Source organism: Nerophis lumbriciformis, linkage group LG13, assembly GCF_033978685.3.
Source record: "Nerophis lumbriciformis linkage group LG13, RoL_Nlum_v2.1, whole genome shotgun sequence".
NCBI lineage: Eukaryota > Metazoa > Chordata > Actinopteri > Syngnathiformes > Syngnathidae > Nerophis > Nerophis lumbriciformis.
In genome coordinates this window covers 12,912,990-12,940,906 of record NC_084560.2, presented here as the reverse complement: position 1 = coordinate 12,940,906, position 27,917 = coordinate 12,912,990, and the positions used below count along the sequence as shown (strand labels likewise).

Below are 27,917 nucleotides of genomic sequence, written 5' to 3'. Positions count from 1 at the left end.
TACTTATGTTACTACGTTACATATATACTTATTTTACTATGTTACATATATACTTATGTTACTACGTTACATATATACTTATGTTACTACGTTACATATATACTCATGTTACTACGTTACATATATACTCATGTTCCTACGTTACATATATAATTACAGTGTGTATATAAAATGATGGATTATTTTGGATGTTTTTAGAGCCAGAAAAGCGCAACTCCCATTGGCTCCATTGTTAGCTGACTTTTGTTAGCGTTTTTTTACGGGTTAGAATGCATAAAAAAAGAATGTGTATATATATATATATATATATATATATATATATATATATATATTCTTGTCTCACATAAGTATAGTGAATAATAAGCTACATTCCCCCCAGAAGTGCACGTCCCCTTTAAGATTGCACAGCTGCAACCTGCAGTTATGTAGACTGCCAGCAGAGAGCGCTGTCGTGTTCCTCACACGAGGAAACATGAGGACAAAATGTGTCACTGCAGGTTTGTGTTATTAAACAATGTCTTGGTAGGATGATAACTTCGCCATGGAAGCTGCCAGACATCCTGTCACTTTCGAGAACCCGTTATACGCCAACACACCTGCTGTCATTCACGCCTCACAGGTACACCTACTACTGTCTCAACACACACTCCCAGGTACACTTACACTCACTACTGTCTCACCACACATTCCCAGGTACACTTACACTCGCTATTGTCTCACCACACACTCCCAGGTACACTTACACTCACTATTGTCTCACCACACACTCCCAGCATGTTCACATGTGTACATGTTTACATGTCAAACTCTCCAAACATGATTTTCTGCAAGATAAGATATGTTACATTAGGGCTGTCAAAGTCATTTGAGGTCAGGGGCCACATGGACGAACATCTACTCCCAAGTGGGCTCTAATGGTAAAATCATGGCATGATAACTTAAAAATAAAAACAACTCCAGGTTGTTTTCTTTGTTTTACTTTGGCCAAAAATAGAACAAGCACAATAATGAAAATGTACAAATCACAAATAATCCTCTGGACAAAACACTTCAAGTTTCTTGACAATTCTGAAGAAATTGCTGCAGCTTCAAAAACACAAAGAGCTTAGACTTGGTCTCAGTGTGTGTACAAAGCCAGGTTTAACTTGAAGTCACAGTCTTTCTGGGATTGACCAAAAAACACAACATGTGAACTCTTCTAGGTATCAAATACCTCCTCTGTCATGTCCACGTATCAATCCAGTGCTAACTCAACAAACCGTAAGAAACGGAGAACAAAACTATTCAAGAGTTCAGTTTTCTCGCTTTTGACAGAGACATAAATAACCAAGCAGTGTTCCAAGCAGAACGTCAGGTTTTAAGTTTCATTTGGGTTGAGGAGGAGGAGGAGCCACAGTCACCCTTTACTGTGTACCTCTTGCTTGCCTAACAGAATTGCTATTGTGACATCTAGTGGACACATTTAGAACAGCAGTTTCTTTTAAAACTTGGCAAACTCATCATGCGGGCCAGATAAAACCTGTTTGACACCTGATTGACACCCCTGTGTTACATGATGTAGCAACATATTTGACTATAAAGATGTTTATCTAGTCGAGGGGTGTCAAACACAAAATACAGAGTGGGCCAAAATTTAAAACTGAACAAAGCCGCGGGCCAAGGTTGAACAAATTAACCTTTTAATAGGGATCCAAACAAGTTTTGCATTGAATATTGAACAAGCAAGGCTTATATAACTTTATAGTGACATTCAAAATCCAGTTTCAAATACTAATAATAATAATAATTAAAAAATATCAATGGCATATCAAATACAATTTAAATAAAAATTGAATGCCTCTTTTCTATTTGCAGCCTTCTGAGGTAAATATCAACATTAAATTTTTCCACAGGCTAATAAATTTGAAAATAAAATAACAATGAATAAACCAACCATTCAGGACTTTAAACTGCTCAGTTTGCAACACACTGATCTAATCTGATGTGCCCAAGCCAGATATCTGCCATCTTTTCTTGGATGCTAGTTCATTAATGTCGGCTCAGGCTTTGAGCTGAAGCAACCTTCATTATCCAACCAAGGTGTTCATCAGTCATTATATCTCGTAGTCCAGTGGTCCCCAACCTTTTTGTAGCTGGGGATCGTATTATTTTTTTTTTTTTCATAAAGAAATACAATCATGTGTGCTTACGGACTGTATCCCTGCAGGCTGTATTGATCTATATTGATATATAATGTATATTTTGTGTTTTTTAAGTTGATTTAATAAAAAAAATAAAAGTTTTTTTTTTGTTTTTTTTCTTGTTCGGCCCGGTACCAATCGGTCCGCAGACTGGTACCGGGCCGCGGTCCGGTTGTTGGGGACCACAGTCTTGGGGGCGTGCCTTAAAGGCACTGCCTTAATTTAACGTCTTCTACGAGCTGTTGTCACGTCCGCTTTTCATCCATTCTAACAACGTGCCGGCCCAGTTACAAGATATGTGCGGCTTCTGTACGCACACACACGTGAATGCAATGCATACTTGATCAACAGCGATACAGGTTACACTGAGGGTGCCCGTAAAAAACAACTTTAACACTGTTAGAAATATACGTCACACTGTGAATCCACACCAAACAACAATGACAAACAAATTTCGGGAGAACATCCACACCGTAACACAACATAAACACAACAGAACAAATACCCAGAACCCTTTGCAGCACCAACTCTCCCCCCCCCCCCCCCCCCCACCACCCCCCATGTATCTTACATGATATTGTTACATTGTTAGATTTTTTTTTATATACGCTGTAAAAAAATATCTGGCAGCTGAGTCCTAATAATGTTACCGTACAATTGACAGTGTTTTTTACTGCATATTACTCCAAATGGCTCAAATTCTGGCAACTAAGCTGACATTTTTTTTTTGTTTTACTGTAAAATGTCTAGTTATTTTTAGAGTGTACAATTTGCTTGGTAACTTGCTTTGAAATCATCGGTCAAGCAGATTTTTAAGTCTTTATTTTAGTTTTCACAACAAAAATGTTTGGTATGTATAATAATATAAAATGTTGTGCAGTTTTAAAGTTTAAAAGATGTGACATGTCAAAATGGAGATGGACGGAAAGATAAAGTACTTTATTGACACATATTATTTCAGGCCATAGAAAATGATGTGACACTGTTTTACACCTGTCTTCTAGATCAATGGTCCCGGTACCGGTCCGTGGTTCGATTGGTAGCGAGCCGCACAAGAAATAAAAAAAATATATACTTTTTTTTTTTATTAAATCAACATAAAAAACACAAGATACACTTACAATTAGTGCACCAACCCAAAAAACCTTCCTCCCCCATTCACACAAAAGGGTTGTTTCTTTCTGTTATTAATATTCTGGTTCCTACATTATATATCAATATATATCAATACAGTCTGCAGGCATACAGTCCGTAAGCACACATGATTGTATTAAAAAAAATAAAAAAATAAAATACCATACCCCCCACCGGTCCGTGGGACAAATTTTCAAGCGTTGACCGGTCCGCAGTTACAAAAAGGTTGGGGACCACTGTTCTAGATTATTCCAAAAGCAGGCACCAATACTCAAGTAATACACAATGAACCAAGATTGGATATTTTTTCAGAAACCCTTTAAACAGACTAGGAAGGATATTTAGTACACAACTCATTTGGCTTTTTTCTCCACAAACAGATGACAGTTCATTTGAGTGGTGAGCCGCCGGTACAAAACAATTTTGTCAACCCGGTGTATCGTGCAGAACACAGCGAGGTTCTTGTCAATACGTCGTCTGTCACACCAAAACCAGTTGAGGTGAGTCTTTTATTTTTCTTAGTGTATATTAAAAGTTACTATTTGCCTTTTAATATTTCAGCAACATGTTCTCTAGGGACGCTGCTGCAAAGTGAAGTGCACTAGTCAGCAAATTATTTGTTTTAATTAGTCGACGATTCAAATATTCTCAATGAATATGTTTATTATTGTTTCTTCTTCTTTACACTTTGAGTCCACAACTTGATTTTAACTAATTTCCAAATGCTATTAAGTACAAAAGCCAAAAGCAGTGAAGTTGTCACGTTGTGTAAATGGTAAATAAAAAGAGAATACAATGATTTGCAAATCCTTTTCAACTTATATTCAATTGAATAGACTGCAAAGACAAGATATTTCATGTTCACACTGAGAAACGTTGTTATTTTTTGTGCAAATAATCATGAACTTAGAATTGAATGGCAGCAACACATTGCAAAAAAAGGCATTTTTACCACTGTGTTACATGGCCTTTCCTTTTAACAACACTCAGTATACAGGTAAAAGCCAGTAAATTAGAATATTTTGAAAAACTTGATTTATTTCAGTAATTGCATTCAAAAGGTGTAACTTGTACATTATATTTATTCATTGCACACAGACTGATGCATTCAAATGTTTATTTCATTTAATTTTGATGATTTGAAGTGGCAACAAATGAAAATCCAAAATTCCGTGTGTCACAAAATTAGAATATTACTTAAGGCTAATACAAAAAAGGGATTTTTAGAAATGTTGGCCAACTGAAAAGTATGAAAATGAAAAATATGAGCATGTACAATACTCAATACTTGGTTGGAGCTCCTTTTGCCTCAATTACTGCGTTAATGCGGCGTGGCATGGAGTCGATGAGTTTCTGGCACTGCTCAGGTGTTATGAGAGCCCAGGTTGCTCTGATAGTGGCCTTCAACTCTTCTGCGTTTTTGGGTCTGGCATTCTGCATCTTCCTTTTCACAATACCCCACAGATTTTCTATGGGGCTAAGGTCAGGGGAGTTGGCGGGCCAATTTAGAACAGAAATACCATGGTCCGTAAACCAGGCACGGGTAGATTTTGCGCTGTGTGCAGGCGCCAAGTCCTGTTGGAACTTGAAATCTCCATCTCCATAGAGCAGGTCAGCAGCAGGAAGCATGAAGTGCTCTAAAACTTGCTGGTAGACTGCTGCGTTGACCCTGGATCTCAGGAAACAGAGTGGACCGACACCAGCTGGACTGCTGCTGAGTGGTCCAAAGTCATGTTTTCTGACGAAAGCAAATTTTGCATTTCCTTTGGAAATCGAGGTCCCAGAGTCTGGAGGAAGACAGGAGAGGCACAGGATCCATGTTGCCTGAAGTCTAGTGTAAAGTTTCCACCATCAGTGATGGTTTGGGGTGCCATGTCATCTGCTGGTGTCGGTCCACTCTGTTTCCTGAGATCCAGGGTCAACGCAGCCGTCTACCAGCAAGTTTTAGAGCACTTCATGCTTCCTGCTGCTGACCTGCTCTATGGAGATGGAGATTTCAAGTTCCAACAGGACTTGGCGCCTGCACACAGCGCAAAATCTACCCGTGCCTGGTTTACGGACCATGGTATTTCTGTTCTAAATTGGCCCGCCAACTCCCCTGACCTTAGCCCCATAGAAAATCTGTGGGGTATTGTGAAAAGGAAGATGCAGAATGCCAGACCCAAAAACGCAGAAGAGTTGAAGGCCACTATCAGAGCAACCTGGGCTCTCATAACACCTGAGCAGTGCCAGAAACTCATCGACTCCATGCCACGCCGCATTAACGCAGTAATTGAGGCAAAAGGAGCTCCAACCAAGTATTGAGTATTGTACATGCTCATATTTTTCATTTTCATACTTTTCAGTAGGCCAACATTTCTAAAAATCCCTTTTTTGTATTAGCCTTAAGTAATATTCTAATTTTGTGACACACGGAATTTTGGATTTTCATTTGTTGCCACTTCAAATCAAAATTAAATGAAATAAACATTTGAATGCATCGGTCTGTGTGCAATGAATAAATATAATGTACAAGTTACACCTTTTGAATGCAATTACTGAAATAAATAAAGTTTTTCAAAATATTCTAATTTACTGGCTTTTACCTGTAGGTTTGGGAACTGAGGAGACACATTTTTGAAGTGGAATTCTTTCCCATTCTTGCTTGATGTACAGCTTAAGTTGTTCAACAGTCTCCCTTCTGATATTTTAGCCTTCATATTGCACCACACATTTTCAATGGGAGAACATAGTGCATGTAAACATAATGCCAGGAGTGCACACAAAAACCTTATTTAAATAAGGTGGTCTGCACCTGTTATCAATTTTACACACAGTCTTGTGGGGCAGTATAGCTCGGTTGGTAGAGCAGCCGTGCCAGCAACTTGAGGGTTGCAGGTTCGATCCCCGCTTCCGCCATCTTAGTCACTGCTGTTGTGTCCTTGGGCAAGACACTTTACCCACCTGCTCCCATTGCCACCCACATTGCTTTAAATGTAACTTAGATATTGTGTTTCGCTATGTAAAGCGCTTTGAGTCACTAGAGAAAAGCGCTATATAAATATAATTCACTTCACTTCTTAGTAGATCACACACAATTTAATAGTTGGCACACTATTTAACACCTGTTATTTGGATCTTAGTAAATCAGGCCCCGTGTAGTCTGTAAAAAAAAATGAATGTCAATAAAGAAAAATGCCAACAGACCTCAAAATGCATCAATTGAATTTGTGTCAAACAACCCCTTAATTCATCCAGGAGCTATAAAATCATAAAATGATATTGCTGAATAGACTGTTTATTTTTGACAGTCCAAATATGGACTATCGCCTCCTTTCTCACAGCCAATTCTCTGCAACTGCCAGTTTGCACGTCCTTTATAGAGGTACTGAAGACACAAAACAGCGGCCGCAGAACAATTTCAGTCTTGATAGATCCCACTGTGTGTGCTAAATGATCAAATGAGCATTTTCTCTTCCAAGTATTGTGGCCGTTCTGATGAGCAGCATATTTTCTGCATATTAATTCAAGAAAGACATGCTAAATCATCTAATTTAAGAGATGCAATCTTGTGCTACCAAGTTTGCACGTGCAAACCTTTAGTAGATCAGGCCCTAATATCAAGTCAGGTGAACATAGTTTTGTGTGAGTTGTTGTGCAAACAACGATGTTTGTGTTGTGGTCCTAAGGAGTCAACATGGAGATTATTCAAGCGCAAACTGAAGCCGAGCCTCGCATTTGAGAACCTGTCCTACTTCAAGGTGAGCCAAAGTCGCTCATGACAACAAACTCACAAGATTCACTCACTGTTTGAAATATTTGACAGATGAAGGACGAGAAGCCCGAAGAAAGCGGCGGAGACACTCTGGCGCCCGAGCCCTCGCCGCTCGCCCCGCCCACTAAACCTCCGAGGAGGGATCATCATCATCATCATCATCACACCAGCACCTTTTCCCCCACAGAGGACAGTTTCAAAGACACAGCCAACCTGGTCAAAGAGGACGGTGACGTATAACCCCGCCCACAATGGCGGGGAGATCACACTTTGCACAGAATTTATTTTTTTATGCAGCCTGTGAGAGAAAAAAAAAACGATTACATTTCAAGAATGAAGAAGAAAAAAAGTATATGCCTTGTGACATTTCATATGCCAATTCTTTATTCTGATGTTTATATCTTTTGCACTGATAAATATGTTGTATATTTGTAAATTTCAATATTAATGAGTAGTTCATGTTGCCATAAGATAAAAGGTGTCCAATATATATATATCTACAAACCCCGTTTCCATATGAGTTGGGAAATTGTGTTAGATGTAAATATAAACGGAATACAATGATTTGCAAATCCTTTTCAACCCATATTCAATTGAATGCACTACAAAGACAACATATTTGATGTTCAAACTCAAAACTTTATTTTTTTTTTGCAAATAATAATTAACTTAGAATTTCATGGCTGCAACACGTGCCAAAGTAGTTGGGAAAGGGCATGTTCACCACTGTGTTACATCACCTTTTCTTTTAACAACACTCAGTAAACGTTTGGGAACTGAGGAGACACATTTTTTAAGCTTCTCAGGTGGAATTATTTCCCATTCTTGCTTGATGTACAGCTTAAGTTGTTCAGCAGTCCGGGGGTCTCCGTTGTGATATTTTAGGCTTCATAATGCGCCACACATTTTCAATGGGAGACAGGTCTGGACTACAGGCAGGCCAGTCTAGTACGCGCACTCTTTTACTATGAAGCCACGTTGATGTAACACGTGGCTTGGTATTGTCTTGCTGAAATAAGCAGGGGCGTCCATGGTAACGTTGCTTGGATGGCAACATATGTTGCTCCAAAACCTGTATGTACCTTTCAGCATTAATGGCGCCTTCACAGATGTGTAAGTTACCCATGTCTTGGGCACTAATACACCCCCATACCATCACAGATGCTGGCTTTTCAACTTTGCGCCTATAACAATCCGGATGGTTCTTTTCCTCTTTGGTCCGGAGGACACGACATCCAAAGTTTCCAAAAACAATTTGAAATGTGGACTCGTCAGACCACAGAACACTTTTCCACTTTGTATCAGTCCATCTTAGATGAGCTCAGGCCCAGCGAAGCCGACGGCGTTTCTTGGTGTTGTTGATAAACGGTTTTCGCCTTGCATAGGAGAGTTTTAACTTGCACTTACAGAGGTAGCGACCAACTGTAGTTACTGACAGTGGGTTTCTGAAGTGTTCCTGAGCCCATGTGGTGATATCCTTTACACACTGATGTCGCTTGTTGATGCAGTACAGCCTGAGGGATCGAAGGTCACGGGCTTAGCTGCTTACGTGCAGTGATTTCTCCAGATTCTCTCAACCCTTTGATGATATTACGGACCGTAGATGGTGAAATCCCTAAATTCCTTGCAATAGCTGGTTGAGAAAGGTTTTTCTTAAACTGTTCAACAATTTGCTCACGCATTTGTTGACAAAGTGGTGACCCTCGCCCCATCCTTGTTTGTGAATGACTGAGCATTTCATGGAATCTACTTTTATACCCAATCATGGCACCCACCTGTTCCCAATTTGCCTGTTCACCTGTGGGATATTCCAAATAAGTGTTTGATGAGCATTCCTCAACTTTATCAGTATTTATTGCCACCTTTCACGACTTCTTTGTCACGTGTTGCTGGCATCAAATTCTAAAGTTAATGATTATTTGCCAAAAAAAAAAAGTTTATCAGTTTGAACATCAAATATGTTGTCTTTGTAGCATATTCAACTGAATATGGGTTGAAAATGATTTGCAAATCATTGTATTCCGTTTATATTTACATCTAACACAATTTCCCAACTCATATGGAAACGGGGTTTGTAGATACACGCACCTCAAACATGCAGTTGAACAAATGTGATCCTGACTTTGTGACTTCATGACTCCTGATGGACGCCACACTTGACCACGGAAGATGATTGATGAAAAGCCACGGAAGAGAAGAGAAGTCATCTTGTCTCACAATGATTCCCAATAAGTCTGTACACTTGAAATGGTGGAATAAAAGTTGTATTTTGTGGCAGGTAAGATGTGTGTTCAAAGTGTGTGTGCTGCAGGTGGAGGTAGAAGAAGGCGGAGCACAAAGTCGCACACAAAAGAGGGGCAATAGGACAAAGGCAGCCAGAGGAGTGTGGCGTCCCAGCCTGCAGTGTAGCGTGTGCGAGGGAAACGTGCGCTCAAAGCCTTCTCCATGCACTTTGTTACCATGGCGATGCGTGGACTTGCCAAGATGCGCATGGAAAAGTCCTGGCACTTCAGGTCTGAGAAGGCAAAAAGTTGTATTAGTAAGATTATTTCATCCATCCATCCATTTTCTACCGCTTATTTCCTTCTGGGTTGCGGGGGGGCGTGGAGCCTATCTCAGCTACAATCGGGTATTATTAAAAAAATCCCATGATGTACGATAGTTTGCCCCACTTAATACAAAACTATTAGCAAACACAAACATGATACAGATGTTGCTTGCTGGGAAATGACTAATTATTGCATCAAAAGCTTCAAATGACAAAAGCAGTGAAGTTGTCACGTTGTGTAAATGGTAAATAAAAAGAGAATACAATGATTTGCAAATCCTTTTCAACTTATATTCAATTGAATAGACTGCAAAGAGACGAGCCTTGCCGCTTACGTGCAGTGATTTCTCCAGATTCTCACAACCTTTTGATGATATTACGGAGCGTAGATGGTGAAATCCCTAAATTCCTTGCAATAGCTGCTTGAGAAATGTTGTTCTTAAACAATTTGCTCAGGCATTTGTTGACAAAGTGGTGAGCCTCGCCCCATCCTTGTTTGTGAATGACTGAGCATTTCATGGAAGCTGCTTTTATACCCAATCATTGCACCCACCTGTTCCCAATTAGCCTTTTCACCTGTGAGATGTTCCAAATGAGTCTTTGATGAGCATTCCTCAACTTTCTCACTCTTCTTTGCCACTTGTGCCAGCTTTTTTGAAACATGTTGCAGGCATCAAATTCCAAATGAGCTAATATTTGCAAAAAAAATATTAAGTTTCTCAGTGTGAACATGAAATATCTTGTCTTTGCAGTCTATTCAATTGAATATAAGTTGAAAAGGATTTGCAAATCATCGTATTCTCTTTTTATTTACCATTTACACAACGGTAGGAAATGGATGGATGGACGGACAACGTGACAACTTCTCTGCTTTTGGCTTTTGTAGATTATATGGAAAAGTATTGCACATACCGTCTTCCCTCGCCACATATTGTGGCTTCACCACATTGCAAATTATATTTTTTAAAGCATATTCTACAATTTGGCCTAAATAAGCATTTTCGTGCATATAAATGTCTCAATAAATATCATTACTACAATAGTATTGTTTACGAGAGGAGAGCAAACCAGTCAGAGTGGCCACTGATTGGCTCAGCCTCAGGCAGCCTTACTATATTGTATTAAGAGTATAGAGATCTTACCAGTGTTGGGTTAGTTACTAAAAACCAGTAACTAGTTACATTATTTCAAAAGTAACTCATTTACTAACTCAGTTACTTACACCAAAAAGTAATGCGTTAATGTGAAAAGTAACTATTTAGTTACTTATTTTCTTCTTCTTTTTTTTTTTTTTTAAAGCTACCATTAATGCCCTTTTAGCCTTCTGTTATTGCACTGGAGAATAATACAATCTGTTGATCAACTTGACATGCATTTGCATCACTGAACTCTGCTAAGCAATGTGGTCTACATACAACACACAAAGAAAAAGATATGTTTCAAAGGGCCAATTTGTTTCTGGCCAGAACAAATTGACAAAACTATTTTAAATAGCTGCAACATAACATACATAAGTAACAAACAGCATAATAACAACATAGCTGTAAACCAAGGAAGGCACACACTACATACACAAAGCTTAACCAAGCATTTTTTCTCTCTCAAGGAATTCGGAAATAAAATCATGTCTTCAGGAGATCAACACTGTACTGAAGCCCAGAACACTCTACACATGTCCCCAGTTTTAGTTTAGAGATAATGAAAGATTGGCCTGGCCCACTAGGATCCCTCTTTTCTTTTCAGAGACCACAGCGCTCCAGTAAAACACACTCAGATCTTCTGTTTCTAGCCAATACTACATCAAAAATAACGTAAAATAACGCAGTAACGCATCATGTAGTAACGGTAACTGAGTTACTGAATATGAAAAATAACGCGTTAGATTATTAGTTACAGCCAAAAACTAACGGCGTTACAGTAACGCGTTACTTTGTAACGCGTTAGTCCCAACACTGGATCTTACTATAATGTATTAAGAGTATAGAGATCTTACTATATTGTATTAAGAGTATAGAGATAACTAAACGCTGGGTTTTGCTTCATGTCTAGAGCAGGGATGTCCAAGTAGTTTTCCCTGAGGGCCACATGGCAGTTATGTCTGCCATCAGAGTGTAACAGCCAATAATGTAGGAATATGCCTCTGGATTTCAATATTCATTATATACATTGTTGTAAGTAGGCTGTCCATTCTACAGTAAAAACTCTATATTTACAACATTTTACTGTAAAATATACTGTTTTTTTTTTTTTACAACAGTTTACAGTAAATGTAAAAACAGTAGCACAGTTTTCTCAGTTTTTTTTTTTAGGGGAAAAGCTGGCAGCTTAGTTGCCAGAATGTTTGTGTTAAATGTACATTGGTTTTTACTACATATTGTTCATGGAAAAACTGTACACGTTCTTTTATTATTCTGGCAACTTAGCTGCCAGTTTTTCTACTGTAAAAACTAAAGATGTCCGATAATATCGGCCGATAAATGTGTTAAAATGTAATATCGGAAATTATCGGTATCGTTTTTTTTTTTATCTGAGTTTTTTTATTTTTTTATTTTTTATTAAATCAACATAAAAACACAAGATACACTTACAATTAGTGCACCAACCCAAAAAACCTCCCTCCCCCATTTACACTCATTCACACAAAAGGGTTGTTTCTTTCTGTTATTAATATTCTGGTTCCTACATTATATATCAATATATATCAATACAGTCTGCAAGGGATACAGTCCGTAAGCACACATGATTGTGCGTGCTGCTGGTCCACTAATAGTACTAACCTTTAACAGTTAATTGTACTCATTTTCATTAATTACTAGTTTCAATGTAACTGTTTTTATATTATTGTACTTTCTTTTTTATTCAAGAAAATGTTTTTAATTTATTTATCTTATTTTATTTTATAAAAATTTTTTTAAAGTGCCTTATCTTCACCATACCTGGTTGTCCAAATTAGGCATAATAATGTGTTAATTCCACGACTGCATATATCGGTATCAATGATTAAAGAGTTGGACAATATCGGAATATCGGATATCGGCAAAAAGCCATTACCGGACATCCCTAGTAAAAACAAATGTATTGTTTTTCCATTTACAGTAATACACTTTTAAAAACAAGATTTTACAGTAAAAATATGGCAGCTCAGTTAACAGAATTTTAATGCAAAAAATGTTTAGTTTTTTTTAAATTTATATATGCTGTAAAGAACACCATACACTTCATTGTCATTTTTAGGAATTTGATGGTAGTTTGCTGTAAAGTTAGTATTTTTATTTAGACAAAAACATGTTTGGAAAGTATGATAATATACTGTAATATTTGTTGCAATATTGGATACTGTTAAAGTTTAAAAGGTATGCAATTTCAAGCAGTACATATATTTTTTCTGTCAAAATAAAAAAAATCCATGACATTTAGTGAGAAAATATGAAGTACTTTATCGACACACATCATTTCCAGATGTTTGCGGGCCAGATAAAATGACTTGACATTGACAGCTGTGCTCTAGAGCAGTGGTTCTCAAATGGGGGTATGCGTACCCCTGGGGGTACTTGAAGGTATGCTAAGGGGTACCGGTACTCAGATTTTTTTTAAATGTCTGTCAAAAAGAACTGTGAAAAGAAATGCAACAATGCAATATTCAGTGTTGACAGCTAGATTTTTTGTGGACATGTTCCATAAATATTGATGTTAAAGATTTATTTTTTTGTGAAGAAATGTTTAGAATTATGTTCATGAATCCAGATGGATCTCTATTACAATCCCTAAAGAGGGCACTTTAAGTTGATGATTACTTCTGTGTGTAGAAATCTGTATTTATAATTGAATCACTTGTTTATTTTTCAACAAGTTTTTAGTTATTTTTATATCTTTTTTTCCAAATAGTTCAAGAAAGACCACAACAAATGAGCAATATTTTGCACTGTTATACAATTTAATAAAAGAGAAACTGATGACATAGTGTTGTATTTTACTTCTTTATCTCTTTTTTTCAACCAAAAATGCTTTGCGCTGATTAGGGGGTACTTGAATTAAAAAAATGTTCACAGGGGGTACATCACTGAAAAAAGGTTGAGAACCACTGACCTAGAGGGCTCTCATAATGTTGAAGGTGTTTAGAAGGTCGTAAACAGGTTTTTTTATGCTCTTGATATAAAAATATCAGATTTTTAATAAATGATTCCCACTTCGGGGAAGTTTATCACTTAATGCTGATTAAAATGTAATTTTACCTTTACAAGAACTATTAAAAAAAGCTACCACTGAAAGAAGAGCGCCCCCACCTGGCTGTAAAAAGCACAACATTGCCAGACGTACAATAATCATAATATCTGTACAGTAATTTTAGTCATCCAACACATGAATATTCACAAACACAAATAAGATGCATCTGCTCTTTACAGCCAGGTGGGGGCGCTATTCCCCCCCTCAGTTTATTTCAAGCTAAATTTTACTGTACAAACGTTTTCAATTCTAGGTAATGAAGGAAATTATGGTAGTATGTAATAATATCTGATTAATCATTTTTATTTGTTTTAAATACACCAAGGGCCAATAAAAGGCAAGCTGCAAGCCACAAATGGCAGACTTTGGACATCCGGGCCATACAGGGTCTGTGGCCCTGACAAGGTGTGTACAGTAGGATCATTAGTCATTTCCCAGCTGGCAACAGGACTGAGTACTCACACTCATCAAGGTAGGTCACCCCATAGGAGTCTTTCACTTCCTGAGGGAGGCGGGTCCAAAGCCTCCTGAGATCGGCCTCAATAGGACCCAGCCTGGTCAGGTTAGTCCTGAAGAAACCAGGTTCAATGATGCTCACTTTCACCCCAAACTGCTGCATGTCCCTCCTAACACAACACAACATATATTCATCATTGACATACTGCATTCCAACCCACAACCATCTGGCTGCGAGGCAGACAGGGTAACCACATGGCCACCGTATTGTCGTCAATTACATAGAAATAATAACTGTATTTTTTTTTTTTTTACATAAAATTACTGATCAATTTAACTTAAAAACATGTTTTATACATTATTCAATTCCTCTCATAATAAAGTGCATTTAAGTAACTACTTAAGTTTATTTTGAACATTTATATAGTTTCAATATGATACATCCCATATTGTACACATCTTCAGTTTTTCTCCTTTACAACATGTCTGAAAAGGAGTAGGAAGAAGCAAAGCTTATTTAATCCTTCCTCCATTTTACTTCACAGCAGTTACTAACACATTTGTTTACTTCCTGTTCTCAATTTGTAACAACTCACATGAATTCATTTTAAATCCAACACTTCTCTTCATAAATACAAACCCCGTTTCCATATGAGTTGGGAAATTGTGTTAGATGTAAATATAAACGGAATACAAAGATTTGCAAATCATTTTCAACCCATATTCAGTTGAATATGCTACAAAGACAACATATTCGATGTTCAAACTGATAAACATTTTTTTTTTGCAAATAATCATTAACTTTAGAATTTGATGCCAGCAACACGTGACAAAGAAGTTGGGAAAGGTGGCAATAAATACTGATAAAGTTGAGGAATACTCATCAAACACTTATTTGGAACATCCCACAGGTGAACAGGCTAACTGGGAACAGGTGGGTGCCATGATTGGGTATAAAAGTAGATTCCATGAAATGCTCAGTCATTCACAAACAAGGATAGTGCGAGGGTCACCACTTTGTCAACAAATGCGTGAGCAAATTGTTGAACAGTTTAAGAAAAACCTTTCTCAAGCAGCTATTGCAAGGAATTTAGGGATTTCCCCATCTACGGTCCGTAATATCATCAAAGGGTTCAGAGAATCTGGAGAAATCACTGCACGTAAGCAGCTAAGCCCGTGACCTTTGATCCCTCAGGCTGTACTGCATCAACAAGCGACATCAGCGTGTAAAGGATATCACCACATGGGCTCAGGAACACTTCAGAAGTGCAAGTTAAAACTCTCCTATGCAAGGCGAAAACCGTTTATCAACAACACCCAGAAACGCCGTCGGCTTCGCTGGGCCTGAGCTCATCTAAGATGGACTCATACAAAGTGGAAAAGTGTTCTGTGGTCTGACGAGTCCACATTTCAAATTGTTTTTGGAAACTGTGGACATCGTGTCCTCCGGACCAAAGAGGATTGCGGATTGTTATAGGCGCAAAGTTGAAAAGCCAGCATCTGTGATGGTATGGGGGTGTATTAGTGCCCAAGACATGGGTAACTTACACATCTGTGAAGGTGTCATTAATGCTGAAAGATACATACAGGTTTTGGAGCAACATACAGGTATGTTGCCATCCAAGCAACGTTACCATGGACGCCCCTGCTTATTTCAGCAAGACAATGCCAAGCCACATGTTACATCAACATGGCTTCATAGTAAAAGAGTGCGGGTACTAGACTGTCCTGCCTGTAGTCCAGACCTGTCTCCCATTGAAAATGTGTGGCGCATTATGAAGCCTAAAATACCACAATGGAGACCCCCGGACTGTTGAACAACTTAAGCTGTACATCAAGCAAGAATGGGAAAGAATTCCACCTGAGAAGCTTAAAAAATGTGTCTCCTTAGTTCCCAAACGTTTACTGAGTGTTGTTAAAAGGAAAGGCCATGTAACACAGTGGTGAACATGCCCTTTCCCAACTACTTTGGCACGTGTTGCAGCCATGAAATTCTAAGTTAATTATTATCTGAAAAAAATATATCAAGTTTATGAGTTTGAACATCAAATATCTTGTCTTTGTAGCGCATTCAACTGAATATGGGTTGAAAATGATTTGCAAATCATTGTATTCCGTTTATATTTACATCTAACACAATTTCCCAACTCATATGGAAACGGGGTTTGTAGTTAAATCAGTTATGATTCAGCCAATAAGATGAATGATTCATCATTATCAATAAGTTTATTATAATTCTTCTTCTTTGTGCTGTGTAAACACTTGAAGTTTGAACACATCCTTAAAGTGGATCATAGTAGTACACTAGTTGAATTATTTGCCTGATCCATTCCATCATTTAATTCCACATTCTGATATACTAAAGGTATCAAGTGTTGTACGTGCATACAAATGTTTTAAATTACATTTTCCTCTAAGGTTATATTTCTCCTCTTTAGTTGAGAAGAATTGTTGTACATTCTTGGCTAGCAGGTTATATTTTGTACATCATTTTAGATGTTTACAAATGCACCAAATCGTTGAATTTCAGTTTTTGATTCAATAAATAAAGTTTTTGTATGTTTTCTATATCCAACATTATGTATTATCCATTCCTAACTGATCTTTTATTTAACACAGGTATTGAAGGAAGCGCACATGTAGTTATTTCTACACAATAAATCAGATATGTAACATTAGTGAGCAGTAGAGAATATAAAGTGATTTTTGTTGTATTATTATTATTGTTGTGTGCTTGTGATTCGGTACTGACCTGAGGCTGTCAGAGAAGGCCTCCACTCCCCACTTGGAAGGACAGTAACCTCCTCCGATGATCGCCAGCCGGCCGAGAACACTGGAGACGTTGACCAGCCGCCCTCCACCTTTCTTCAGGAGCGGCAGAAACTGCAGCGTCACCTCAATGACGCCCATCAGGTTGACGTCCAACACTTTGGTGAAGTCCTCCAAGTGCATCCATTCCAGCGGGCCGATGGGCGTGGATCTGCCAGCATTGTTCACTAAGCCCCACAAGCCTGCAGGAGGACACATTGGAAGAAACATTTGTAATAATACTTCATTAAATATCATAGCAATGTCCAGATAGCATTCAAATGTGCCCTCTAGTGGCTATCAGCAGTATAGTGAGGACATCAAAGCATTGTAGGTTTTTTGAGGCGATGCCCTATCTTTATTTTTCTGTCCTTAATCTTACCTTAGAAAAAAAACTACACAGCATTAGTATTGATAACATACTTCTTTTACTTTTGCAGTAGCATTGGTCTTTTTTCAGTACACATTTGGTTTAATGTTTTTTTGTGTATATATATATATATATATATATATATATATATATATATATATATATATATATATATATATATATTATATCTTTAAATTCAAATATCAAAAATCATTATTGTATTTTTATTTTATTAATATTTTGTCGCTTGAATGCATTGAGAAATGCACAGACAAAATATTTATTTAATTTTGTTTATTTAAAAATATATACTTTCCCACATGCTGAAATGTTATTATCATGCACAGCCTGGACATTTTTTATATTCTATTTATTTCATTTTGCATTTTTATTTTCACACCTTTTGTCGCTTCATTGCACTGAATGCATCAAGAAATTGTGCCATCGTGCCCAGATAAAACATATTAATTTTCTTATATTTCATTTGTTTCTTTTTGTATTTTTATCTGCCAAATTGTTCCAGTGCACATTTCGCAGAATTCATTTCAGTATTTTCTTTGCAGAAAAATCATTTTAGTCCACATTGTTGTAAAAATATTTGATTTGATATAAAACAATTGTACACATGTCAAATTAATGTGAAATGTATTTATCATTGTAGGGCATTTGTTTTGTATTTTTGTTAATAGCCTAACTTGTATTTATGCCATGGGCACTAATACACCCCCATACCATCACAGATGCTGCCTTTTACACTTTGACCCTAGGACAGTCCGAATGGTTCTTTTCCTCTTTCCACAGTTTCCAAAAACAATTTGAAATGTAGACTCGTCAGACCACAGAACACTTTTCCACTTTGCATCAGTCCATCTTAGATGAGCTCGGGCCCAGCGAAGCGTTTCTGGGTGTTGTTGATAAATGGCTTTGGCTTTGCATAGTAGAGTTTTAACTTGCACTTACAGATGTAGCGACCAACTGTAGTTACTGACAGTGGTTTTCTGAAGTGTTCCTGAGCCCATGTGGCGATATCCTTTACACACTGAAGACGCTTTTTGATGCAGTACCATCTGTACCGATTGTTTTCGGCCTTGCAGTGATTTCTCCAGATTCTTTGAAACTTTTGATGATATTACAGAGCGTAGATAGTAAAATCCCTAAATTCCTTGCACTAGCTGGTTGAGAAATGTTGTTCTTAAACAATTTGCTCAGGCATTTGTTGACAAAGTGGTGACCCTCACCCCCTCATTGTTTGTGAATGAGTGAGCATTTCATGGAATCTGCTTTTATACCCAATCATGGCACCCACCTGTTCCCAATTAGCCTGTACACCTGTGGGATGTTCCAAATAAGAGCATTCCTCAACTTTCTCACTCTTTTTTGCCACTTGTGCCAGCTTTTTTGAAACATGTTGCAGGCATCAAATTCCAAATATTTGCAAAAAATAACAACGTTTACTGGTTTGAACATTAAATATCTTATCTTTGCAGTCTATTCAATTGAATATAAGTTGAAAAGGATTTGCAAATCATTGTATTCTCTTTTTATTTACCATTTACACAACGTGACAACTTCACTTTTGGCTTTTGTGGTTTGTTATTTCAAATTAACATTATGAGTTTCAGAGATGAAGTTATGCTTAGCTGACAATATGTTCTGCGTGGATGAGGTGGCGACTTGTCCAGGGTGTACCCCGCCTTCCGCCCGAGGACAGCTGGGATGGGCTCCAGCACCCCCAGCTACCCCGAGAGGGACAAGCGATAGAAAATGGATGGGTAGATGTTCTGCATATTTACCATCCATCCATCCATCCATCTTCTTCCGCTTATCCGAGGTCGGGTCGCGGGGGCAGCAGCTTAAGCAGGGAAGCCCAGACTTCCCTCTCCCCAGCCACTTCGTCCAGCTCCTCCCGGGGGATCCCGAGGCGTTCCCAGGCCAGCCGGGAGAGATAGTCTTCCCAGCGTGTCCTGGGTCTTCCCCGTGGCCTCCTACCGGTCGGACGTGCCCGAAACACCTTCCTAGGGAGGCGTTCGGGTGGCATCCTGACCAGATGCCCGAACCACCTCATCTGGCTCCTCTCGATGTGGAGGAGCAGCGGCTTTACTTTGAGCTCCCTCCGAATGACAGAGCTTCTCACCCTATCTCTAAGGGAGAGCCCCGCCACTCAGCGGAGGAAACTCATTTCGGCCGCTTGTACCCGCGATCTTGTCCTTTCGGTCATGACCCAAAGCTCTTGACCATAGGTGAGGATGGGAACGTAGATCGACCGGTAAATCGAGAGCTTTGCCTTCCGGCTCAGCTCCTTCTTCACCACAACGGATCGATACAGCGTCCGCATTACTGAAGACGCCGCACCGATCCGCCTGTCGATCTCACGATCAACTCTTCCCCCACTCGTGAACAAGACTCCGAGGTACTTGAACTCCTCCACTTGGGGCAAGATCTCCTCCCCAACCCGGAGATGGCACTCCACCCTTTTCCGGGAGAGAACCATGGACTCGGACTTGGAGGTGCTGATTCCCATCCCAGTCGCTTCACACTCGGCTGCGAACCGATCCAGTGAGAGCTGAAGATCTTGGCCGGAGGAAGCCATCAGGACCACATCATCTGCAAATAGCAGTGACCTAATCCTGCAGCCACCAAACCAGATCCCCCCAACGCCCTGACTGCGCCTAGAAATTCTGTCCATAAAGGTTATGAACAGAATCGGTGACAAAGGGCAGCCTTGGCGGAGTCCAACCCTCACTGGAAACGTGTCCGACTTACTGCCGGCAATGCGGACCAAGCTCTGACACTGATTATACAGGGAGCGAACTGCCACAATAAGACAGTCCGTTACCCCATACTCTCTGAGCACTCCCCACAGGACTTCCCGGGGTACACGGTCGAATGCCTTCTCCAAGTCCACAAAGCACATGTAGACTGGTTGGGCAAACTCCCATGCACCCTCAAGGACCCTGCCGAGAGTATAGAGCTGGTCCACAGTTCCACGACCAGGACGAAAACCACACTGTTCCTCCTGAATCCGAGGTTCGACTATCCGGCGTAGCCTCCTCTCCAGTACACCTGAATAGACCTTACCGGGAAGGCTGAGGAGTGTGATCCCACGATAGTTGGAACACACCCTCCGGTTCCCCTTCTTAAAGAGAGGAACCACCACCCCGGTCTGCCAATCCAGAGGTACCGCCCCCGATGTCCACGCGATGTTGCAGAGTCTTGTCAACCAAGACAGCCCCACAACATCCAGAGCCTTAAGGAACTCCGGGCGGATCTCATCCACCCCCGGGGCCTTGCCACCGAGGAGCTTTTTAACTACCTCGGCAACCTCAGCCCCAGAAATAGGAGAGCCCACCACAGATTCCCCAGGCCCTGCTTCCTTATAGGAAGACGTGCTGGTAGGATTGAGGAGGTCTTCGAAGTATTCCCTCCACCGATCCACAACATCCGCAGTCGAGGTCAGCAGAGCACCATCCCCACCATACACGGTGTTGACACTGCACTGCTTCCTCTTCCTGAGGCGGCGGATGGTGGTCCAGAATTGCTTCGAAGCCGTCCGGAAGTCTTTTTCCATGGCCTCCCCGAACTCCTCCCATGTCCGAGTTTTTGCCTCCGCGGCCGCTGAAGCCGCACACCGCTTGGCCTGTCGGTACCTGTCTGCTGCCTCAGGAGTCCCATGAGCCAAAAGAACCCGATAGGACTCCTTCTTCAGCCTGACGGCATCCCTCACCGCCGGCGTCCACCAACGGGTTCTAGGATTACCGCCACGACAGGCACCAACCACCTTGCGGCCACAGCTCCAATCGGCCGCCTCGACAATAGAGGTACGGAACATTGTCCACTCGGACTCAATGTCCAGCACCTCCCTCGTGACATGTTCAAAGTTCTTCCGGAGGTGGGAATTGAAACTCTCTCTGACAGGAGACTCTGCCAGGCGTTCCCAGCAAACCCTCACAATGCGTTTGGGCCTGCCAGGTCTGTCCGGCATCCTCCCCCACCATCGCAGCCAACTCACCACCAGGTGGTGATCGGTAGAAAGCTCCGCCCCTCTCTTCACCCGAGTGTCCAAAACATGAGGCCGCAAATCCGATGACACAACTACAAAGTCGATCATGGAACTGCGGCCTAGGGTGTCCTGGTGCCAAGTGCACATATGGACACCCTTATGTTTGAACATGGTGTTTGTTATCGACAATCTGTGACGAGCACAAAAGTCCAATAACAGAACACCACTCGGGTTCAGATCCGGGCGGCCATTCTTCCCAATCACACCTCTCCAGGTTTCACTGTCGCTGCCAACATGAGCGTTGAAGTCCCCCAGTAGAACGAGGGAATCACCCGGGGGAGCACTCTCCAGTACTCCCTCGAGTGAATCCAAAAAGGGTGGATACTCTGAGCTGCTGTTTGGCGCGTAAACGCAAACAACAGTCAGGACCCGTCCCCCCACCCGAAGGCGGAGGGAAGCTACCCTCTCGTCCACCGGGTTGAACTCCAACGTGCAGGCTTTGAGCCGAGGGGCAACAAGAATTGCCACCCCAGCCCGTCGCCTCTCACTGCCGGCAACGCCAGAGTGGAAGAGAGTCCAGCCCCTCTCAAGAGAAGTGGTTCCAGAGCCCTTGCTGTGCGTCGAAGTGAGTCCGACTATATCTAGCCGGAACTTCTCCACCTCACGCACTAGCTCAGGCTCCTTCCCCCCCAGCGAAGTGACGTTCCACGTCCCAAGAGCCAGCTTATGTAGCCGAGGATCGGACCGCCAAGTGCCCTGCCCTCGGCTGCCGCCCAGCTCACACTGCACCCGACCTCTATGGCCCCTGCTATGGGTGGTGAGCCCATTGGAGGGGGGACCCACGTTGCCTCTTCGGGCTGTGCCCGGCCGGGCCCCATGGGGACAGGCCCGGCCACCAGGCGCTCGCCATCGTGCCCCACCATTATACTTATTGTGGGCTATTATTACATAGTTTTGTATTGGTTAGTCTTTTGTTTTTTTTACACGTCTTGCTTAAATGAGCTTGAGTGCACTGACAAACTGCTATAAGGTCAGATGTTTAGAACTCTTAGTTTTTATAATATTTAGTTTTTTGTGTATATTTAGCAGATATTTATTTTTGAATAGTATTTGGATTTTTGTATAAATGTATGTGTTTTTGCAGAATAAAATTAGAGCTTTAAAATACATGTTCCTAGTTTTGTGTTCATTTGTGGATGCTTGACTTAGACTAGGGTTTAAAAATGAGGAAGCTTCAGTGACTGAAAACATGAGTTGGGTATTATTCCCTCGCAAAAAGACATGTCAGTAGGAGGATGAAGAGGAGATGATGAGGAGTACGGAGATCCAGGTGATCTCCTGTCAGCCTGCAGCTCACCTCGCTCTCCCACCTCCTTGCTTACGAACCGCCGCGCTCTCCTGATGCTTTCGCTGTCCGTCACGTCCAAGATGAGGGTCTTCAGCCTGGAGGAGGCCGAGCTCGCCAAATCTGCCGCTCCTTTCTGGGTGAGACAGGCCGCTATGACGCAGAAGCCTTTGAGGTCCAGCTGCCTGGCCAGCAGATTTCCAAAGCCACTGTCACAGCCTGTGATGAACACCTGCTTGAGGCTGAAGGTGTCCACCTCGTAGGAGTCTCTGATGTACCACCAAGTGGACGACAGAGCGGCCACAAGTAGGGCAAAGGTCAAAACCGGATGTGACACCAGGGCCTGAAACAAATAACGGATGAATAAACAAAATATTTCATGTAGATGTAGACAGAATATGTTCCATACCTCCAGGAGATGTAATGTCAGTCCTTCAGTGCCCTGAGGAGATAAATGACACCATGTTTTTGTTGCAATGTTTCTAATAATTATTCTAAAAAGACAAATAAGTACATAATTAAGCACGTCTTCTAAAACAGTGATTCTCAAACTGTGGCACATGTACCATTCGCACTTGATTAGAGTACAGTGTTTTATTTTCCTGTATTTAAACTGTGTAATGTTCCAGTGGCCAAAAATATTGAATATTTTGTTGAATGAAACCTCTGCCTTGTTTTTAATACAAACCCCAAAACCAGTGAAGTTGTCAGGTTGTGTAAATAGTAAATAAAACGAGAATACAATGATTTGCAAATCCTTTTCAACTTATATTCAATTGAATAGACTGCAAAGACAAGATATTTCATGTTCACACTGAGAAACTTTGTTATTTTTTTGCAAATATTAGCTCATTTGGGCAAGTTACACGTAAGCAGCTAAGCCCGTGATCTTCGATCCTTCCGGCTGTACTGCATCAACAAGCGACATCAGTGTGTAAAGGATATCACCACATGGACACTTCAGAAACCCACTGTCAGTAACTACAGTTGGTCGCTACATCTGTAAGTGCAAGTTAAAACTCTCCTATGCAAGGCGAAAAACGTTTATCAACAACACCCAGAAACAGATGGGCCTGAGCTCATCTAAGATGGACTGATGCAAAGTGGAAAAGTGTTCTGTGGTCTGACGAGTGCACATTTCAAATTGTTTTTAGAAACTGTGGACGTCGTGTCCTCCGGACCAAAGAGGAAAAGAACCATCTGGATTGTTCTAGGTGCAAAGTTGAAAAGCCAGCATCTGTGATGGTATGGGGGTGTATTAGTGCTCAAGACATGGGTAACTTACACATCTGTGAAGGCGCCATTAATGCTGAAAGGTACATACAGGTTTTGGAGCAACATATGTTGCCATCCAAGCAACGTTAGCATGGACGCCCCTGCTTATTTCAGCAAGACAATGCCAAGTCACGTGTTACAACAGCGTGGCTGCATAGTAAAAGAGTGCCAGTACCAGACTGGCCTGCCTGTAGTCCAGACATTGAAAATGTGTGGTGCAATATGAAGGCTAAAATAGCAGAAGGGAGACTGTTGAACAACTTAAGCTGTACATCAAGCAAGAATGGGAAATAATTCCACTTCAAAAATGTGTCTTCTCAGTTCCCAAACCTTTACTGAGTGTTGTTAAAAGAAAAGGCCATGTAACACAGTGGTAAAAATGCCTTTTTTGCAATGTGTTGCTGCCATTAAATTCCAAGTTCATGATTATTTGCAAAAAATAACAAAGTGTGAACATGAAATATCTTGTCTTTGCAGTCTATTCAATTGAATATAAGTTGAAAAGGATTTGCAAATCATTGTATTCTCTTTTTATTTACCATTTACACAACGTGACAACTTCACTGCTTTTGGCTTTTGTAAATAGTTAGGTCTACTGCATTACTGTATTTTAATGTGGGTCATTACGGTGGAACTTGGAGAGCCAAGTTTTTTCTGAGGTGGTACTTGGTGAAAAAAGTTTGAGAACCACTGTTCTGAAAATATATACAGTATATATTTAGAGTAGTCAGTGTACGGGTTGTATTGCGGTATAGCTTTACGATACACAGTCATCATTGTACAAATAGCATTTAACAACACAAGTCAGTAGTAAGATCACGGTGTCTGGCCCACAGTCATGTCACTTGGTAGCTTGGTGAGCTGCATGAGTTCATTGGGGAGCTGTAAAGGGACAAAATGAATTTCAACATTTTGCTTGCTTTTTAGGCTATTTAAGCTTTGCAGCTTTAAAAATTCTACATAGACTACTCTAATTCATAGCCAAGTTTCATTTTTATTGCATTTTTGGTTCCTCAGAAAGGACATCTTTTTGCAGAAGGGAAAACAGCACAGCTCAGTGGCTGCAAAATGTACTGCACAACAAACTGAAAAAAAATACTACTTATTTGGCACAAACTGCAATCAAGAACAAGTAGTAAAAGTAGAAGAGCAGTTGCAATGTTAAAATATTGTTTATGTCCTTTAAATATGTAAGTTATAATGTTAATATAAAATACATCTAGTTCAATAAGAAGGTTGCTTGAATCAAATTGAGAATGTCTCAGACTTTACTCAAAAATACAAAATGGTTTGTTATTTTTTTCACTAATGCAGCAAACTTACTAACTTAGAACACTTGACTCAGCACAGAAGTCATAATTTCTAAAGCTCACATTGAAGCATTCACACACAGCACTGACATTTTGGAAAAAGTACAAATATTACATACTTGTGACAGCGTATGAGAAAATTATGTACACATTTCTCTTTTGACTCTCATTGCACATAACAATGGTGCGTTCAAGGACCCTTGATTAAAGTTAGAAACAGAGGTGTCACTACTTTTTAAAGACAGGGGAGAATTGCACTAAAATGATCATAATAATAAATATGTATTATGATTGACATAATCCACTGATTAAGTAGATGATCTACAAACCCTGTTTCCATATGAGTTGGGAAATTGTGCTAGATGTAAATATCAACAGAATACAATGATTTGCAAATCCTTTTCAACCCATATTCAATTGAATGCACTACAAAGACAAGATATTTGATGTTCAAACTCATAAACTTTTTTCTTTTTTTTTGCAAATAATAATTAACTTAGAATTTCATGGCTGCAACACGTGCCTAAGTAGGTGGGAAAGGGCATGTTCACCACTAAGTTACATGGCCTTTCCTTTTAACAACACTCAGTAAACGTTTGCGAACTGAGGAGACACATTTTTTAAGCTTCTCAGCTGGAATTCTTTCCCATTCTTGCTTGATGTACAGCTTAAGTTGTTCAACAGTCCGGGGGTCTCTGTTGTGGTATTTTAGGCTTCATAATGCGCCACACATTTTCAATGGGAGACAGATCTAGACTACAGGCAGGCCAGTCTAGTACCCGCACTCTTTTACTATGAAGCCACGTTGATGTAACACGTGGCTTGGTATTGTCTTGCTGAAATAAGCAGGGGCATCCATGGTAACGTTGCTTGGATGGCAACGTATGTTGCTCCAAAACCTGTATGTACCTTTCAGCATTAATGGCGCCTTTACAGATGTGTAAGTTACCCATATCTTGGGAACTAATACACCCCCATACCATCACACATGCTGGCTTTTCAACTTTGCGCCTATAACAATCCGGATGGTTCTTTTCCTCTTTGGTCCGGAGGACACAACGTCCACAGTTTCCAAAAACAATTTGAAATGTGGACTTGTCAGACCACAGAACACTTTTCCAGTTTGTATCAGTCCATCTTAGATGAGCTCAGGCCCAGCGAAGCCGACGGCGTTTCTGGGTGTTGTTGATAAACGGTTTTCGCCTTGCATAGGAGAGTTTTAACTTGCACTTACAGATGTAGCGACCAACTGTTACTGACAGTGGGTTTCTGAAGTGTTCCTAAGCCCATGTGGTGATATCCTTTACACACTGATGTCACTTGTTGATGCAGTACAGCCTGAGGGATCGAAGGTCACAGGCTTAGCTGCTTACGTGCAGTGATTTCTCCAGATTCTCTAAACCCTTTGATGATATTACGGACCGTAGATGGTGAAATCCCTAAATTCCTTGCAATAGCTGGTTAAGAAAGGTTTTTCTTAAACTGTTCAACAATTTGATAACGCATTTGTTGACAAAGTGGTGACCCTCGCCCCATCCTTGTTTGTGAATGACTGAGCATTTCATGGAATCTACTTTTATACCCAATCATGGCACCCACCTGTTCCCAATTTGCCTGTTCACCTGTTGGATGTTCCAAATAAGTGTTTGATGAGCATTCCTCAACTTTATCAGTATTTATTGCCACCTTTCCCAACTTCTTTGTCACGTGTTGCTGGCATCAAATTCTAAAGTTAATGATTATTTGCAAAAAAAAAAAAAAAGTTTATCAGTTTGAACATCAAATATGTTGTCTTTGTAGCATATTCAACTGAATATGGGTTGAAAATGATTTGCAAATAATTGTATTCCGTTTATATTTACATCTAACACAATTTCCCAACTCATATGGAAACAGGGTTTGTATATTTTACTTGACACATTTATAGTCATATTTAAGTGAATAATAATAGCTTATAAGATTATTTTAAATCATAACCTGGCCATTTTATATTGAAGTTTTTTTTTTTAAACAAAATCTATTTAGGGGGTTATCTCTGTATGTTAATCCCATCTATTCGGAGTCAAAAACCTAATTAAGATTTTTACATGCATTTTAAAGAGTTGCTTTCAACCAAATCCATTGAATGTATGTAAACATATCAAGTGTGTGTCTACGGGGTGGTAACGTTTGGGTTTAGGGGGGGATGGGGAAGGAGTTTTGTGTATGGGGGCCCAGAATTTGCTGCTACGCCCCTATCAAGTACACTAAAGAAAAGTACACGCAGCTAAACAAAGTCACTTTACTGCATATTTGTAAAACCTGTTTGTCACTCACTCAGTGTGGCAACTTGATCGTATGCTGATAAAAGTCTTATCAAGCGATCATCAGACAAGGAAAACTACCGTTAAAAAGGGAAAACAACCTACCATGTTTACAGAAGCTGAAGCGTGGATGTGGTCTTCATCAGGAACATCCAGCGAATGCACATTAGATGCCTTCAGTTTGACAAACATGGGATTACGTAAGACACA

At 40.2% G+C, this 27,917-nt stretch overlaps 2 protein-coding genes across 2 annotated transcripts in view; one reads left to right on the top strand and one right to left on the bottom strand.

The window, feature by feature from the left end:
• Nucleotides 1-9,350, top strand: part of lrp2a (low density lipoprotein receptor-related protein 2a) — a 161,955-nt gene extending 152,605 nt beyond the window's left edge. Inside the window, exons 75-78 of the mRNA XM_061971676.1 lie at nt 527-619; nt 3,695-3,814; nt 6,983-7,054; nt 7,120-9,350. Coding sequence (XP_061827660.1) covers nt 527-619; nt 3,695-3,814; nt 6,983-7,054; nt 7,120-7,308 — 474 coding nt within the window. The 3' untranslated portion in view covers nt 7,309-9,350. The remainder of the gene's footprint in view (nt 1-526; nt 620-3,694; nt 3,815-6,982; nt 7,055-7,119) is intronic.
• Nucleotides 9,341-27,906, bottom strand: LOC133613841 (retinol dehydrogenase 7-like). Its single transcript, XM_061971673.1, has 6 exons — nt 27,813-27,906; nt 23,229-23,261; nt 22,832-23,162; nt 17,049-17,307; nt 14,303-14,466; nt 9,341-9,583 (listed from the first exon to the last, which is right to left on the bottom strand). Exons 1-6 carry the CDS (start codon nt 27,897-27,899, stop codon nt 9,360-9,362), a joined length of 1,098 nt encoding a protein of 365 aa, XP_061827657.1. The 5' UTR covers nt 27,900-27,906; the 3' UTR covers nt 9,341-9,359.
• Between the last annotated feature and the right edge of the window lie 11 nt (nt 27,907-27,917).

What these genes read in the sequence shown, in the direction of transcription:
- LOC133613841 (XM_061971673.1), bottom strand. Translation starts at nt 27,899, where the DNA reads ATGTTTGTCAAACTGAAGGCATCTAATGTGCATTCGCTGGATGTTCCT. An exon ending in CAAGGAGGTGGGAGAGCGAG is followed by an intron (nt 17,308 to 22,831) that starts GTGAGCTGCAGG and finishes GTCCTCCTGCAG; the next exon opens with GCTTGTGGGGCTTAGTGAAC. An exon ending in GCCTTCTCTGACAGCCTCAG is followed by an intron (nt 14,467 to 17,048) that starts GTCAGTACCGAA and finishes GTGTTGTGTTAG; the next exon opens with GAGGGACATGCAGCAGTTTG.